This window comes from Equus asinus, chromosome 1, assembly GCF_041296235.1.
Source record: "Equus asinus isolate D_3611 breed Donkey chromosome 1, EquAss-T2T_v2, whole genome shotgun sequence".
Lineage (NCBI taxonomy): Eukaryota > Metazoa > Chordata > Mammalia > Perissodactyla > Equidae > Equus > Equus asinus.
Window position 1 is genome coordinate 196,041,676 of NC_091790.1, and position 17,487 is coordinate 196,059,162.

At 42.9% G+C, this 17,487-nt stretch overlaps 2 protein-coding genes across 2 annotated transcripts; one reads left to right on the top strand and one right to left on the bottom strand.

The window, feature by feature from the left end:
• The first annotated feature begins 661 nt into the window (after positions 1 to 661).
• LOC106833894 (olfactory receptor 6V1) lies at positions 662 to 1,603 on the top strand. Its single transcript, XM_014845246.3, has one exon. It carries the CDS (start codon positions 662 to 664, stop codon positions 1,601 to 1,603), a length of 942 nt encoding a protein of 313 aa, XP_014700732.3.
• A 6,870-nt stretch (positions 1,604 to 8,473) lies between these two features.
• LOC106833895 (olfactory receptor 6V1-like) lies at positions 8,474 to 9,421 on the bottom strand. The gene has a single exon (XM_014845247.3). It carries the CDS (start codon positions 9,419 to 9,421, stop codon positions 8,474 to 8,476), a length of 948 nt encoding a protein of 315 aa, XP_014700733.3.
• Positions 9,422 to 17,487: the final 8,066 nt, after the last annotated feature.

Here is a 17,487-nt window from a genome sequence, read left to right on the forward strand (position 1 = left end):
TTGACTCAAAGCTCTGACTTTCCGTTAATTTTATGATCAGAACTGGAGAAATGTGAATGAGGGAAGGTTTTCAAGAGAGAGAGAGTGCCCGAAAGATCCTAAAGGACCCTTTAAAAGGGGTCGTGGTGCACAATCACTGAGTCATGATTCAGACCCCCCAGCACCAACACTCGAGAGCTTCTGGGTGACTTACTCTAATTCTCACCCTTTCTTTCCATGTTCCCTCCCCTCCCTCTTTCTCTGTTTCTCTGTCTCACAGATTTGGTCTCCCTCTCTTGCCTCTCCATTTCTCTTTTGCTTGTTTCTGGCCCTCTCCCTAAATGTCAATGTCTGTGGCTGTGTTGTTTCCCTTAATCTGCTCCTCTCTGTTTTTCTCTCTCCTTATCAATGGCTTTCTGTGCTTTTACTTCTATGACTCCTTAACTCTGTTTCTCTATGATTCTCATATCCCCATGTTGTTATTGCTTTTTATCTCTCTCTCTGTCCTTCTGTTTATCACTGACCACCTATTTGTCTTTCTCTCCCTGTTCTCTTTCTCTGTCTCTATCTTGATTTCACGGCCACTGGTTCTCTCTCTCTCTCTAGCTCTGTGTCACTATCTCTGCCTCTCCAACTCTGTCTCTTGTTGCCTTTCCATGTATAGACACCTAGCCCCTGGATCATGGCAAATCTGAGCCACCCTTCTGAATTTGTCCTCTTGGGCTTCTCCTCTTTCGGTGAGCTGCAGGTTCTGCTGTATGGGCCCTTCCTCCTGCTTTATCTTCTTGCCTTCATGGGAAACACTGTCATCATAGTCATGATCATAGCCGACAGCCACCTACATACTCCCATGTACTTCTTCCTGGGCAACTTTTCCCTGTTGGAGATCTTGGTGACCGTGACTACAGTGCCCAGGATGCTCTCAGGCCTGCTGGTCCCCCACAAAGTCATTTCCTTCACTGGCTGTATGGTTCAGTTCTACTTCTACTTTTCCCTGGGTTCCACCTCCTTCCTCATCCTGTCCGACATGGCCCTTGACCGCTTTGTGGCCATCTGCCACCCTCTGCGCTATGGCACTCTGATGAGCTGGGCTGTGTGTTCCCGGCTGGCAGGGGCTGCCTGGGCAGCTCCTTTCCTAGCCATGGTGCCCACTGTTCTCTCCCGGGCTCATCTCAATTATTGCCATGGCAACATCATTAATCACTTCTTCTGTGACAATGCACCTCTGCTGCAGCTGTCCTGCTCAGACACCAGCCTGCTAGAATTCTGGGACTTCCTGATGGCCTTGGCCTTTGTCCTCAGCTCCTTCCTGATGACCCTCATCTCCTATGGCTACATCGTGACCACTGTGCTGCGGATCCCCTCTGCCAGAGGCCGCCAGAAGGCTTTCTCCACGTGTGGGTCTCACCTCACTCTGGTCTTCCTTGGCTACAGCAGCACTATCTTCCTGTATGTCAGGCCTGGCAAAGCACACTCTGTGGAAGTCAACAAGACTGTAGCCTTGGTGACATCAGTCTTCACCCCCTTTCTCAATCCCTTTATTCTTACCCTTCGCAATGAGACAGTCAAGGCAGTGGTATGGGGGCAGATACAGAGGTTGAAAGGCCTCCACAAGGGCCTATGATGAGCCTGAGGGACCTGGCTAGGTTCAATCAAGTGGTTCTGTGAGGAGGTAGAGTATCAGGCTGGGTGGGATGACCACTGTCGAGTTTCTTCAGGTTTTTTCTTCTGTGCCTCTGAGTAACAACCACAGTAAGTCCTCAGTGTTACCCTGTGTGGCCCAAAGCTCTGAAAGGCCACCATGAAAGTGCCTCCATACCCACCAACAGCTACAAGAACTCTGAAAGTAGCCCAGAACCTGGGAGCCAGGAGTGGGGCTTTCAACAGAAGGAAGTACATGGACTTTCCATTCAAGGAATGGCAGGCAGGAAGAATTCTCTGATCAAGAGATATTATCCAGGCCTAGTCTGTGTGTGCACGTGTGTGTAAAATTCCATAAAGTCTATTAGGTCCCATACTCCCTTTGGAATGAAACATCAGCTCCACTGCCCTTCTCTCCCCCAACTATAATCTGAAATTTTAAAAACCTCTCCAGTTACTTTGTCCTCAGAATCATGATGTTTTCTTAGCTTCTACCTATCCTGAAAACAGCCTCAATTTAAATATTCTGCCAAATTGTTTCTGCAAATACACTTTAATTTACCAAACTACCTTTGCCAGTAAGCTGGGGTGACTTCACTCATCAAGAGTGTACTCTTAGCCCCACTTACTTTAAGTCAATGGAAACTACTAATTTACTGCAAATTCCAAGCTTTTTAAAAGCCTATTATGTGGAAGTGAACAAGACAGGGACATGTAGGCTCATTTGGTGAATACAGAGTGTCTAGCTTTGGGGACGTGGCTCACTTAGTGGTCCATTGGTTCTCACTACTTGCTTCTGTTGTCACCCCAGGCTGACCCCGTCCTAACCAAAGTACCCCTTTCTCTGAGTTTCTGAAAGTTCTTTTCTTTCTTGTTGAGATGCCCCTCACCCAAATCAGAGGGTGTCTTTAGGTTCTTACTTTCAGCTTCTGGTCGAAAATCTTGTCTCCTCCAATTACACATCAGAGCAATGAGGCTGGTGTTTGCTGTGGCTATTGCACAAATTGATTTATTTTCTCTAATTATCCTCTGTTTACCACCTCGAAGAGCAAATATTTCTAGAATAAATGAAAGGATGATGAAGAAATTAAAAATAATTCCACTGATAATACTTAACTTTTGTGTGTGTATGCATACATATATATATATATATATATATTCTCACTTTAAAAAACACTTTTACATACATTTTCCATTTGATTTTACCCTCATAGTAATTCAATTAAATAAATATTCACAGATCACTCACCATGAGCACTCTGCTCTGCACTGACTTCTAGAGATCAAACAAATGTAGATTCTAACCTCAAAGATTTCTCCATCTGTGTGAGAGAGGAAAAAGTACAATTAATTCTAACACATTTTGGTAAGGGGTTTTCCTATTTATAATGAGTGCCTGAGAGCCCAGAAGGGAAATATCGGTTCTTGGGCTGCAAACAGTTTCTGACCCACTAACAGATAAGGGAACAATGATTGTGAGGAAAAGTGAATTAGTCAAAGCAATGGCAGAACTGACAGTAGAATCTGATTCTTCAAACTTCATTTTGACTTTTTCATCTTTGGAAATTTTTCTTGCATCTGGATCAACGTTGGGTTAATTAAAAGTTGGAATGTCCAGGATTGGGAGCCACTCAGGATAGACTCATCCAGCCTCTTATTTAGTGTGTATCCATCAAGTTCCCATCAAGTTTATAAAATTGTGATTGCAATTATTCTAGGAACCCCTTCATAACAGTAATTGTATGTTTAATATCCTCACTTGAAAGAAACACATATTGTCAGCAACTATGGATTTAGTGTCACTTTTAAAGATTTGTGTTTTATTTATCACAATAGTACTTACAAACATTTGAAAGATAGCAAATAACACTCACACATCCAAGTAATATCTTTATTCAGTCCATACAGAAAGTTAATTGCATGGTGGATCTACACTCCCTTTGTTAAAATACCATATTTCCCAGGAGATGGAAACAATTGATCTGATTGTTGGTCTACATAAGGTCATTTGATATAAGGTCATTTGACAGAAGGCAACAGCCTTGCCTCTCCACAGAAGTAGCTTACACTGGAACCAACTGAAGGGGAGTGCGATGAGATTGTTTATAACACCCAGAATATATGTAGAATCTATGGCTATATTTCATGACTCTAAAATACCTGCATCTTCGCCACCCACCCTCCATTTGTCTGACATTCTTTGCCCAGAAATGCAGTGTGCTAGCAAGCAACCATTAGAAATATAAGGTTCTAAATAGCTAACACAAGAATCCATTGTCATACATGTAAATCCAGTAGGAATCTGAAAAGTAGATTTATTCCTTCCTGTTGGGAGGATTAAGGGGCAAGAAATTAAAGTTAAGGAACTCTTGATGAGAGAAGATAAAGGAATATAACAATTTTTCAAATAAAAGCCAAGCCTAGGTCCTATAGTGACCAGTAGTAGCATAAAGGCCCTGTGTACATAAGATTTTAAGAGTTTGGTGAAGTGTAAAACCCTCTCAGGTTAAGTTGCAAAATTTTAGTGTTGCCTATAGAGGACCATATTCATGTCAATCTAGCTCGCCAATTCTTCAAGCTTTGAATTTCCTGATGGAAATTCAAAATGGTCCTTGCAACAGTGCCTAATAGATACTGAAGAAAAGTGATAGTGATCTAGTGGTCTGTTGGTAAACATTTAACACTGGCTGTCTAGTTGCAGCATTTTCTGACTTCCAGCATTTGCCAGTTTTCCCGGTGTGAGTTTCACTCCCATCATGCATAATTTCAAACTATCAACATGACATCACTGAACTTAGAGATGGGAAGACATGCTTAGTAGCACACCATTATACGGTATTTTCACCAAGGAGATACAAATGACTTCAATGACATAGGTAAAAGTAAAATGTAGCAAGGTAATTAGGAGTTTAGAGTTTTTATAACCTGTGATTTTAACATAATCTATTTGGTTATACGTTTCTATTATTTAATTGTTAATAATGGCTATATTTAATTCCTGATCATTTAACAAGTAGCTCTCAAGAGGCCTCCAGAGAAGCGCTCCAGAGCATTCTGTCTTTGGGTTTTCCTTAGATCCTCTTCCCAATTCAACCCAGAATCTTTGTCATTCTCCTTCCCGGGAGTTAGATATGTGTCAAGCCCCATGGAAGCAAACCTCATGAAATTACCCTTTAACAGAACTATTCCTAAGCTCTTTCTGAACTCACTTAGGTCATTTTCAAAACTGAAGGCAATAAAATTACAGCACTGAAGGTAAATAACACCTTTTGTGAATACAATATAATTGCCCTAGCATGCAAAGTTTTCCACACCAGTGCCCTCTGTATCCATTACAAGGTTTACTGTAATCAGATATGTCCTGTAATTTCAGAGTGGAACATCTTTCAGAGGACACCTACAAGTCCCACATGAGACCTGGATCTGATTAGTGAAAATGTCCATGACCACTCTCCAGAGCGCATTCATTAATTCCATCTCCCCAGGATTTCGTTGCCTAAATAATATGCCATTTTTATGCCTACATTGTTTTATACATTTAGTTGCCTCTCTCTGCAATTCACTTTTCATCTTCTTGACCTGCGAACTTGCTGTACATACTTCAAAGCTCAACTCAAATGACGGTGTGTTTGGAAAGACCTTCAATTTAACCAAAGAGAATAAGCCACTTCCTCCCTGTATTCCCACAGTGCTTTGCATACTAGGGAAACTAACGCATAGTTTGTAACCACAATAAATTCTCAGCTACTCAAGTTAGGTACCATACCTTATATGTCTTTGTATCTCCTGTGCCTAGAACACAGTAGAAGTTGAATAAACCCCCATTTCTTTAGTAACAGGGTTCGTAGATGAATTCAGAACATGAGTAAACACTATAAAATGAACACAGAATGCCATCTTAGGTGACAGTAGAAGTGTGACAAATAAAGCACGGGAAAAAGTTATCCCACTGCACTCTATCTAGTTAGTTGTCTAAACTAGTAGCACAACCAGTTCCAAGATCCACATAACAACAGGGACAAGAAGAAGCAATGTGGATGGTGAGAGGTCTAGAAATTGTTCAACGGCAACATCCCACTTGTAAATCTGAATATTTTGTAGGGGAATATGTAGCCGTCCTTGTTTATTTGTGAGTCTGCCTGTGTAACTCAAAATTGCAGGGTGAGTGAATGTTAGAGAGACCACAGTGAGGTTCAATATAAGGGTTTCATCCTAAAATTTAGAACACTGCAGCAAAGAAGGGGACTGCCTCCCAGCTGTGAGTGCTGCATCCCCTAGACTTGGTGCAGGCAGGGGCTCCACGCTCACCTGAGAAGGGTGTGTGTTGCAGTGGGGGTGCCTGCCTTCAGAGGAGGTGCATCTGGGTGAGCTACACACTCCCTTCCGATTCCATGAGGCTCTAATTTAGTGACATCATGACTCTAAATGTGGGGACACTTTCATACAGCCAGACTGTCTTAAACGGGAATCCCCAGGTTCCTTCTGGCAAGGGGAAAAAGTATGCTAAAATTATTTTCTAGGTTATGTCTAAGCAGGAGCCTCATTTGACATTCTGCACACCGAGGGTCTCTGTCATATCAAGAAAAACGTATGGAACCAAAACATCTAGGTCCTGTCCACACAGGATTCTCACAGTGAGTCCAAGGCTGCACCATTTGGCCAAAGTCACTCAAGAAGCTTAAAGTCAAACTAGGATGAAAATCTGGGGGGCCTAAATTCTGGTTACTGTCCTTAGAAATAGGACCAGGGATGAAAGTGATTAAGAAAGGATGGCTCCAATAATCGCAAACACATCCTCAAATTCCCTCTTCTAGTTCCCTTCACATTGTTGAAACTGGAACAAGCACTTTCTTACACAATTTCCTGACTGAAACTTCCACCAGCAGATTGCCCAGATCAGGGCTCCTCAGATATTAATGTGCATGTGAATCACCCAGGGTGATTCCTGTTAAAATGCAGATTCTGATTCAGTAGGTCTGGGGTGGAGTCTGAGATTCTGAATTTCTAACAAGCTCTCAGGAGATGCCAGTGGTGTTCCAAGGATCACCCTTTGAGTAGTAAGGGACCACAGGCAAGTTTGTTGAGAATGTCGCACCTGTGTGATGCTGGCTGATGGCTGATTATTGTGGAGGCCCGAGCAAGCTATACCTTCCCCAAACTGACCAGACAGAGATTCCACTCCTAAGAGAACACTGTAAAATCAGGCAATAGACTGCTGTAGGCTGTTGATTATTTTTAATTGTTTTAAAAGCAAATGTGTGCAGGGATGGGAGAGTGGCGGAAGGGAGTCTCTCCAGAGGAAAAACTGAGTGGATCTGTGTGCAGATTATTTCAGGATGAGCTGAAGGAAAGTGTTTGCATGTCAGAAGGAGATAATTGCTTCCCATTTAGCTCTTCAGCTTTTCACAAAGTTTGCAAGGAGGGTAAGTAATTAGTCCCTTGACGGGTAGAGGAGAGAAAGTTCTTAGACAGAAAAATGTTTTACCAGCTGGCATTTACTGCAGAATCAAAAGTATCTACCCACTTTCTTGGAGAGGCCCACAGATAAGAATATGTCCTGTGGTAGTTTAAAAAAAATCTTAATTGGAGATCACGCTACCTGGCAATAACAAAAGACTCATGCCTCTAGGTGCACATGCTAGGAAGCTCTCCCCTCCCACCACCACCTATCTCTTGCTGCTGTGGCTCTAAGAGGTGGACCCTCTACTGTGATACTGCAAATTAGGACCAGGGCCTCTCCTCCAGAAATCCTGTGAATGGAGCTAGCTTCAGCAATAAGAGAAAAATTGCATCTACTCTTTGTCCTGCTTTGCTAATCCCAGCCCAGGCTTCAGTCTAGTATAAGAAATCAGACACTAGAGGTGTTCCTACCCCCACCATGTTCCCATGACTTCCTAAACCTTTCCCAGATTTCCAAGGAATGACTTCTCGCATCAACCCTCTCACTCCATTACCCACAACACAAGGCCCACTTCATTCCTCCACCTCATCTGGCTTCTGCCAACTTTCCTTTACCACCCAGGACCCCCAGGAATATCCTGGCCTAGGTGCTTCAAGGCAGCAAGTCTGGGAGCAGTGATCCCAGCTGCCTCTTATTTCTGGAGTGCATGAAAAAGACAACGTCTAGGAATGGGGCCCTCATGAATTTTCTGTGTAAGGGGGTTGGGAAAGTGGCCCCAAGAGAGTCATTTATGTTTAAAGTAAGAGGTTTGGGAACTTGGAAAGGAGAAGTGTGCAGCCTGGGTGTGACTGGTGTTTCTACTCCAGGAGCAGACCCATAAAGGGGGTGCTAATGGAAGGCCCATAATTTCTTCTATTTGGCGCATGCCAGGCCTCTCTGCCCTTCTCAAAGAATCTCTCACTTTCAGAACCCCATCCAAGATAGTTCCAGAGAAAGGAACACAGCCAAAAAATTGTTGCACACAAAGAAGTGTAAAGGACTGTAAACAAACGATAGAGTCAGACTGAAGAGGAAGGATTTTAATAGCACATTTTTATAATAATTGGCACATTTCCTGAGCTCTTACTATATAACAGACCCTGGACTAAGATCTTTACTTGGGTTCTCTCTTTTAATTGATATTATCGCACTGTCTTCACTCTTTCACTCCATAGTTCCCCGAAATTATCCATTTTTTCCCTGTAACAGACAAACAGACACCTGCCTTTGAGATACTCAGATGATGTGAGCTCATTAGCTCTCTGTAGTGAGTGAACGGAGTCTTCCATGGGGCGAGGGCGCAGGGGAGACGAAGAAGAAGGAGACTGAGGAGCTCTAGCATGGGCACCTGGGTGTCCACCTGCAGCAAAAGTTGCTTCCTCCTTCACGCTTCACAGATGCTCTCTGGCCTTCTCATCTGTGAGCTGCTGGGTCTCTGAGGAGGATCCTTTCGGTCATATCCTCAATGACCTCCTTGACCTTCTCATTCCGGAAGGTGAAGATGAAGGGGTTGAGGAATGGGGTCACCACTGCAGTCAACAGGGCCACTGACTTCTTCAAGTGTGTGGAGTGGCCTTTGCCTGGCCTCACGTAGATGAAGATGGCACTGCCATAACCCAGTACCACCACAGTGAGGTGCGAAGCACAAGTAGAAAAGGCTTTCTGGCGCCCAGAGGAGGAGGGAATGTGCAGCACTGCAGCCACGATGAGGATGTAGGAGACCACAATGAGCAGCATGGTGGCCAGCACAAAGACCAAGGACAGGAAGAAGTCCATGTGCTCAATGTGGCGAGTGTCAGAGCAGGAAAGCTTGAGAAGTGGGGCAGAGTCACAGAAGTAGTGGTCAATGACATTAGGGCCACAGAACCAGAGCTGGGTTTTCTGCAGGGTGGGGGAGATGATGGAGAGGAACCCGACCACCCAGCAGACCACCACCAGCTTCACACAGACTGGACCATTCATGATGGTTGGGTAGTGCAGAGGGTGGCAGATGGCCATGTAGCGATCAAAGGCCATTACTGTGAGGATCAGGAAGTTGGTAGAGCCCAGGGAAAAGTAAAAGAAAGACTGGGTCAGGCATTCTGCCAGGGACATGGTCTTGTGAGTGGTCAGTAGGTCTGCCAGCATCCTAGGAACCACAGTGCAGGTGACCAACATCTCCATGAGGGAGAAGTTGCAGAGGAAAAAGCACATGGGTGAGTGGAGACGGGAGTTGAGGCATGTGAGGGTGATAATGGCCAGGTTCCCCAGCACTGTCAGCACATATATCAATAGGATCAAAGCAAACAGGAGGATCTGAAATTCATGGAGATGAGAAAATCCCAGGAGCACAAATTCCCTGATGACACTGAAGTTACCCATTGCACTTGACACCAGTTCTCTGTACTACCTGTGAGAAACCAGGAATTCTTAGTCGGAAATGGGCATCAACCTCTCTCTTGATCGTGCTCTCTGATGGCTGCGCTGGCTCCCCAAGCACACCAGCCTCTAGGCATGGTTAATCTCAATGGCCAGGAGACACATTCCTACAGGGCAGAAGTTCCCAAGAGGCAAGGAGACGACTGGTTCTGATGAACAGATTAGGAGTTGCCACTCCCACATTGTCACTACTCCTAGACTCTTCCCCTTTTGTCTTCTACTCATTCATTATTTCATTCAACACATTTATTAAGCCTCAACTCTGTACTGGGTCCTGTAAACACTGCCTAACTGCCCAATTTAAGAGTCTTTTAATCATAGTAACACCTGCTATTAGCTGAGCTCTTTCCATGTCCCAGGAACTGGGCCAGGTACCTTATACAATACTTCTTTTCATCTTATGTGCTCAATCCTCATCCTCCTTGTCTTCTCTGTGACATTGCAGGCTATGAAAACATGTTTTTAAAACCACTTCCACCCGTGACTTCAAGGACAGTCTCTTAGTTCTCTGACTATTCTGACCATTCCTCATCTGGCTCTTTGTCTTTCTAAATCTGGATGTCCTCATATTTCTCTTCTCGTTCTTCTTTTATCTCTCTATTCTCTCCTTCAGAAATCTCGCTGTCTTCCTTAACCAGAGCAATCTTAAAAATGTAAATGAACCTCGAACTGCATTTTTCCTCCCAGCACACATCTCTAACTGCCTGACGACCACCACCACATACTCAATACATATAGAAAAACACACAATCCTCCCCTCCGCCAAAGCCAATATCATGTTCATGACCCAAATCATCCAGGTTTGAAACCTGGAAGGTGTCTGATTTTTCTTTCTCTCTTCTAGACCACTTGGATTGCCATCTTTAGGGGTTTTTTTTTCATCCAGTCCCCCTGTCTTTTTCCACAGCCACCACGCAGTTTCAAGTATTTATTTCCTCTTGATCATTGTAACAGCATTCTTAATGGTTTTCTTATTCATACATTTCCCTATATCCAACCTATCCACATATGCTGTTACACTTATTTTTCTAAAATATTATGTTCTTCAGCTGTTTTTTTAATAATTTTAGGCAATGTAACTTAATTTACACATTACTCTAAAAGTTAATCAAACTAGCTATCTATCTACCTTCATACAGTAAAACACTAGAAGGATGCATTTAAAAATATTAACAATGGCTATCTCTGGGTGTAGGTTATAGGCATGTAAATATTTTCCTGTATATATGTCTTCTTTGTTTTCTAAATTCTTTGCATTTGAACATGTATTATTTTAGCGATCAGAAAAAAAACAAAATTGAAACAACAGCGGCTATTCCTTCCCTTGTCTGCTGAATCAAACACCAAGTTGCCTTGGCAATCCCAGCCTTCCACAGCTTTGCCTATCTATCCCTCTAGCCTTACTCTCGCCTCCTTCCTACCACATCCTTTGTGTTACCACCAAACTGGACCACTCGCTAGTCAACAAATCTGTTAATTCTGCCCTGCTTTCACATCCTTTTCCTTGCTGTTCTTTATGCCTGGAATACCCTCTCCTGCCATCTTTGCCTGGCAAGTTCTTACCCACCCTTCAGAGACTGTCTCAAGTGTCCCTTCTTTATGAAGCTGCATCCTCTATCCAGATGTGAACTCGTCCTGTGTGGAATTACGAACCAGGGAAATTAGCACATTCTGCCTTTCATTATAATTAGCCTTCTGCCAAGTTTATCCCCAACACTAGATTTCTGTTTTCTTAGTGGTAGGACTCTCTTTTCATCTTTATAGCCCTCACAATACCTAGCAACATGTCCTACACAGTCTAAGGGCTTAGTAAATTTTGGGTATGTGAATGAAGGAGTACATCAATTGGGTTTTTCCACACGGAAACTCGCATTTTCTTTAATGATTATGTGTATGTGTGCATTTTGGGCTTTAATGGAAGGTAATGGGGCAATAATGCCATGATAATTTCGTATCAGAAAGATAAGATGAGACCAGGTGTGTTTCAGATTTAATCCCAGAAGGATCCTGGCAGCACCCTGTGACCACATACAATACTAATTCTGAAGCATAATACATAAATATTCACACTAAAAGGAATAAATAAAGACTATAAATAGCCTCACTTTGTAAGTTCAGACCAGGTTTAGCTGACTAGTTATTCCGACACAAAATTAGAAAAGAACTTTCGGTTGTCAAAGCATTTTGATTACAGAATTGTGGATAAGGGGTGCTGACTGGGCAGGCCTTATTCAGCGAGGCCCGCCATGCACTGGTTCTTATGTCACAACAAAGCCGTGAAAGCTACCATCTCCATTTCACAGGTGATACAAACTGAGCCTCAGGATGTTAAAGATCTCAATCCCGAGTCATAGAGTTAACAAATGTACAGCTGGGATTTGAGCCCGAGGTTTTCCAACTCTAGTTCCTATTTGTTTACAGAAGTTAAAATGCCAAATACATGAAATTGTCAAAATTTTCAAACATGTTTCAAACTCCGGACACAGAATTCAAAGCCTATTGCTTAGGACTGCAAGTAGAGAAAGTATTTAATAGATGGTAAATTAAGGAATGTATTAAAGTGTGAATTCCCATGTTTGGCTATTGACTCTCAGTGATGCCCAGCGGACAGGGAGGGAGTCCCTTTCCCTGCATGGAAAGGACCTAACCTGGGTCTCTAACATTACTGGAGGACCAGTTACAAGTCCCCCAAACAAGCTCAGCCCTCAGTCTTCCATCCCTCATTGGGAATCCACCACAGTCGGGCCCCTGGGAGGCTGCTGCTCCCCCACTTACCACTTCCTTGACTGTGATCTCACCCTCCCCGGCCCCCTATTGATGTGTATCACATTCTGCAGGTGTTATAAACGCCTGAACAAGAATGAGGAATTCAACCCATGGACCTATTTTATGTTTTATTTACCATCGCTGCTACCCAGAGAGCAATATATTTCTTACCTGACAGGTTTGTGTGACATCACGTCCTAAGGTCCCACAGTCTAAAATATTTGAGGTCCTGGAATCAGAGGATAAAGAGTTGATCCGGGGCTGACCCTGGAGTCAGGAATCCTCCATGCAGTGCAGCAGGCTTGCCTCTCCCACCCTAGCTGGAGCCAATCTCTACAGGCCTCCAGCACAGCCCCCATTACTACACCCTCACTGCCACCCAGCTCGTCTTCCTGCTTCCAGTCTACTGGACTTTTCACTTTTAGATTTTTATCTCCTATTTAAGATGTTGCTTCCCTTCTTAGAACTGATGTCTGGTGCCCCGCTCTTTGTCTGTGGTGCATGCCTATCCCTGCCTGTTGCTTCAAAACTGAGCCACCACTCCCCTGACATAGCTCAGCAATCTGGAGCCCACCACCCATGACAACATTCTTGGAGTACATTTTAGGACCTGCCATACTTGTTGAATAATTTTACATCCCAAGTCTTTATTTGTCAAAACTGATTGTTTAATACAAGCAAAACTGAAATAGGTAAAGTTTAACTTGAATGTAGGATTGACTTTTCTCTGCATCAGGGTCTTCTACACACCAGATTTTCCCCAGTGCAGCCTTTGCAGCAGGCCTTGAGAAATTCCCCTCCCTTGCTACAGAAGAGATCCTCTCTCAGGCCCAGGAGTCTGGCATGGCCCTAACCGGGGAAGACTCAGCTTTTCCAAGCAGGAGACAATGCAGTTCCCATTAAAACAGGCCAAGTGCAGCCTTAGCTCTCACGAAGTCCACTGACCAAGGCTTTGGTTGGCCATTTAGCACACGCTTTGGACTGGGCCCCACATTATCTGTGCTTGATCATCTGGACTCCCTGATGTGTTCTCAGTTTCCCTCACACATTCATGATAAGGATACTCGCTGATAAGAGGTGCTGTTCATCTCTATCCAAATCCTTCAGGCCGTAGGTTTTGCAGTTCAGATCTCTTGTGAAAATGTCAACTAGCAGAGAGCTCACCTGTCCCTGTATAATAACCCTCCAGTGACTTGGAATCCATTTGAAAGCCCCCCTCCTTGTTACGCATGTTTCTCTCTCCACATCAACCCTCTCAATTCTTCTGACTGAATTATCCTCATGCTTTTTGACTTTTGGAACAACTTTCCTAAACCAGAAATGACTCTCTTTCTGAGAATTGGAAATTATTAAATGGAAATGGAGGGAACTACGAGAGCAGTTCCATCACCCTGGTTGTTTGTAGCAGTGATTTTGATCATCAGTGTTCCGGGACATGCAGAGCTTCTCAAGTAAAGGGAAGAACAGGGGTGAGGAATGGGACAGAAGGGTGGGCAGGGAAAGTACCTGAACATCCCCTTATGATCCACAAGCCTTTGCAAGTGGCAAGTGACAGAGGGAGGATACAGAGGCAAACAGCACACTGAGCTGAGCAGATCAGATGGCAGCAAGAATTCGAGGCAAGGAATGAGGCAAGAAGTCCAGGTGCTAGGCAGCCAAGGGTCTATGAAGGATCCAAGAGAGGAGAGAGACACATCGGGAAGACACCTGGGCTGAGCTTCCCCTGAACCTGGGTCTCTGAGGAAGGGGCAAAAGGAGTGGGGTGGGGCAGAAGACGCTTAGCTTCTCTCAAGAGGGAAAGCAAGATGAGACCGATGCAGAGAGTGAAATCCTATCATGATGTGATTCATTGCTGCCCCCAAAATCAGTAATAGCATAGTGAGCAAGAGGACACAGGCAACTAGAATCATTCATTCATTCATAAAAATTTGACTGATATTGCCAGATACTATTGGTGCTCAAGGAACACAGTAGTGAGGAAAATAGTCCCAGGCCTTACAGTCAAGTTGGAAAAAGAGACAGTAAATAAGTTGAAATTGCAAACTGATAAGTGCTATGCAGGCAATGAAGGGGGCATGACAGAGACTGAGTGGAAGGTAAGGGACTCACGGATGTTAGCCTCCAAATTGCCACCCAGGTCCAAATGCAGGACTCAGTGGTGGTAGCCTTCATCCAGTGGACAACAGGCAAGTGCAATGGGTTGAATGGAGCAAAGTGGTCAGTTTCAAACTCCCTGCAGGCACAGTTCCCAAACCAGGGATCCCTGGGGCAGTCTGCAGCAAACAGAACACAACCCCAGGAAGGAGACGCTTCACCCTGCCTTGGTCCTTCTCTCTGAATCCCCTTCCGCCTGCTACTCAGCACCTCCTGATGGAAGATCTGAAACCAAAATGCATGGAAAAATTGGAAGCCTCCAGCTCTTCTCAGCACTTACAGTGTGCTCCAGCAGGGCTGACTAGGAGCACAACAGTGGTTCCTGGGGAGCAGTTGCCTCCACTGGGGACTTGGGCACATCCCAGCATCATCTTCATTTTGGGAAATGTGTGCTCCAGGGAGCAGGCAGGCAACTCATAGTCTACATGGGCCTCCTGGGAACTGGGACTGCTCTTTCACTCTCTCCGGTGTCCTGTAGGCATGGAGCTCAGTGTAGCCATCACAGCCCTGAGATCTGGGCTCTGGCGTGAGGAGAAGGAGAGTGGGGGCAAGGACTTTGGCACCAGTTGCTTTAGACACAGACAATGCAGGAGCAAAGACAAGGAGCTAAAAATTCTCCTTATCTCTGTTTCCCCTGGAGGGAAAAACAGGGTCCAACTCTCTATTATTCCTATAAACTAGGAATTAGAGAGATGCCAAAGTAGTAAAAACATGTCTTTTAGAAAAAAAGGAATCACTAATAACCTAGCATTGAGACTTTCTGTGTATATATATATATATCACATCCTCTTTATCTATTATCCATTGATAGGCACTTGGTTTCTTCCATGTATTGGCTATTGTGAATAATGCTGCAATGAACATAGGGATGCATAAATCTCTTTGAATTGTTGATTTCATGTTCTTTGGATAAATACCCAGTAGTAGCTGGATCACATGGCATTTCTATTTTTAATTTTTTGAGAACTCTCCGTACTGTTTTCCATAGTGGCTGCATCAGTTTGCATTCTCAGCTGCAGTGTACGAGGGTTTCCTTTTCTCCACATCCTCTCCAACATTTGCTATTTATTGTCTTGTTCATTATAGCTATTCTGACAGGTGTAAGGTGCTATCTCGTTGTAGTTCTGATTTACATTTCCCCGATAATTAGTGACATTGAACATCTTTTCATGTGCCTGTTGGCCACCTGTATATGTCTTGTTTGGAAAAATATCTGTGCATATCCTCTACCCATTTTTTGATACGGTTGCAATTTTTTTGTTGTTGAGTCGTGTGAGTTCTTTGTATAGTTTGGAAATTAGCCCCTTGTAGGATATATGATTTGCAAATATTTACTCCCAGTTGCCTTTTCATTTTGTTCCTGGTTCCCTTTGCCTTACAGAAGCTTTTTAGTCTGATGTAGCCCCATTTGTTTATTTTTTCTTTTGTTTCCTTTGTCTGAAAAGAGTTGGTATTCGAAAAGATAGTGCTAAGACCAATGTCAAAGAGTGTACTGCCTGTATTTTCTTCTAGGAGTTTTATGGTTTCAGGTCTTAAATTCAAGTCTTTACTCCATTTTGCCTTAATTTTTGTGTATTATGTAAGATAATGGCCTACTTTCATTCTTTTGCATGTAGCTGTCCAGTTTTCCCAACACGGTTTATTGAGGAGACTTTCCTTTCTCCACTGTATGTTTTTGGCTCCTTTGTCAAAGATTAGCTGTCCACAGACATGTGGTTTTATTTCTGGGCTCTCAGTTCTGTTTCATTGATCTATGTGTTTGTTTTTGTACAAGTCCTATGTTGTTTTGATTACTATAGCTTCCTACTATATTTTGAAGTCAAGGAGTGTGAGACTTCCAGCTTTGTTCTTTTTTCTCAGCATAGCTTTGGCTGTTCAGCATCTTTTGTTGTTCCATATAAATTTTAGGATTCTTTGTTCTATTTCAGTGAAGAATGTCATTGGGATTCTGATTAGGATTGTGTTGAATCTGTAGATTTCTTTGGGTAATACGGACATTTTAACCATTTTTACTGTTCCAATCCATGACCGTGGACTATCTTTCCTTTTCCTTATGTCTTCTTCAATTTCTTCCAATAATGTCTCATAGTTTTTGGTTTATAAGTCTTTCACCTCATTCATTAATTTTATTTCTATCTATTTTATTCTTTTTTTTGCAATTATAAATGGTATTGTATTCTTGACTTCTATTTCTGCTAATTTGTTATTAGTGTATAGAAATGCAACTGATTTTTGTACATTGATGTTGCATCTTGAAACTTTGCTGTAGTTATTGACTATTCTAATAGTTTTTTAATGTGTTCTTTAGGGCATTCTATATATAGAATCCTGTCATTCACAAACAGTGAGAGTTTAACTTCTTTCTTTCCAATTTTGATCACTGTTATCTCTTTTTCTTGCATAAATGCTATAGCCAAAACTTGTACTATGTTGAATAAGAGTGGCAAGAGTGGGCAGCCTTGTCTTGTTCCTGTTCACAGATGAAGGGCTTTCAGTTTTTTGCCATTGAGTATGATGCTGGTTCTGGGTTTGTTATATATGGCCTTTATTATGTTGAGATACTCTCCTTCTATACCCATTTTGTTTAGAGTTTTTATCAAAAGCAGATGTTGGATCCTGTCAAATGATTTCTCAGCATCTATTGAGATGATCATGTGATTTTTTTCTTCATTTTATCAATGTGGTGTATCACATTGATTGATTTGTGAGTGTGGAACCAACCCTGCATCACTGGAATAAATCCCACTTGATCATGGTGTATGGTCCTTTTAATGTATTGTTGTATTCGATTTGCTAATATTTTGTTGAAGATTTTTCATCTATGTTATCAGCAATATTGGCCTGTAATTTTCCTTTTTTGTGTTGTCTTTGTCTGGTTTTGGTATCAGAGTAATGTTGGTTTCATAAAAAGAAATTGGAATCATCTCATCCTCTTCAATTTTTCAGGAAAGTTTGAGAAGGATAGGAATTAAATTTTCTTTGAATGTTTGGCAGAATTCATCAAAAACACTGTCTAGTCCTGGATTTTTGTTTTTTGGGAGGCTGTTGATTTCTGTTTCAATCTCTTTACTTGTGATTGGTCTATTCAC

Coding starts and splice junctions, on each gene's coding strand:
- LOC106833895 (XM_014845247.3), bottom strand. CDS start 9,421: ATGGGTAACTTCAGTGTCATCAGGGAATTTGTGCTCCTGGGATTTTCT.
- LOC106833894 (XM_014845246.3), top strand. CDS start 662: ATGGCAAATCTGAGCCACCCTTCTGAATTTGTCCTCTTGGGCTTCTCC.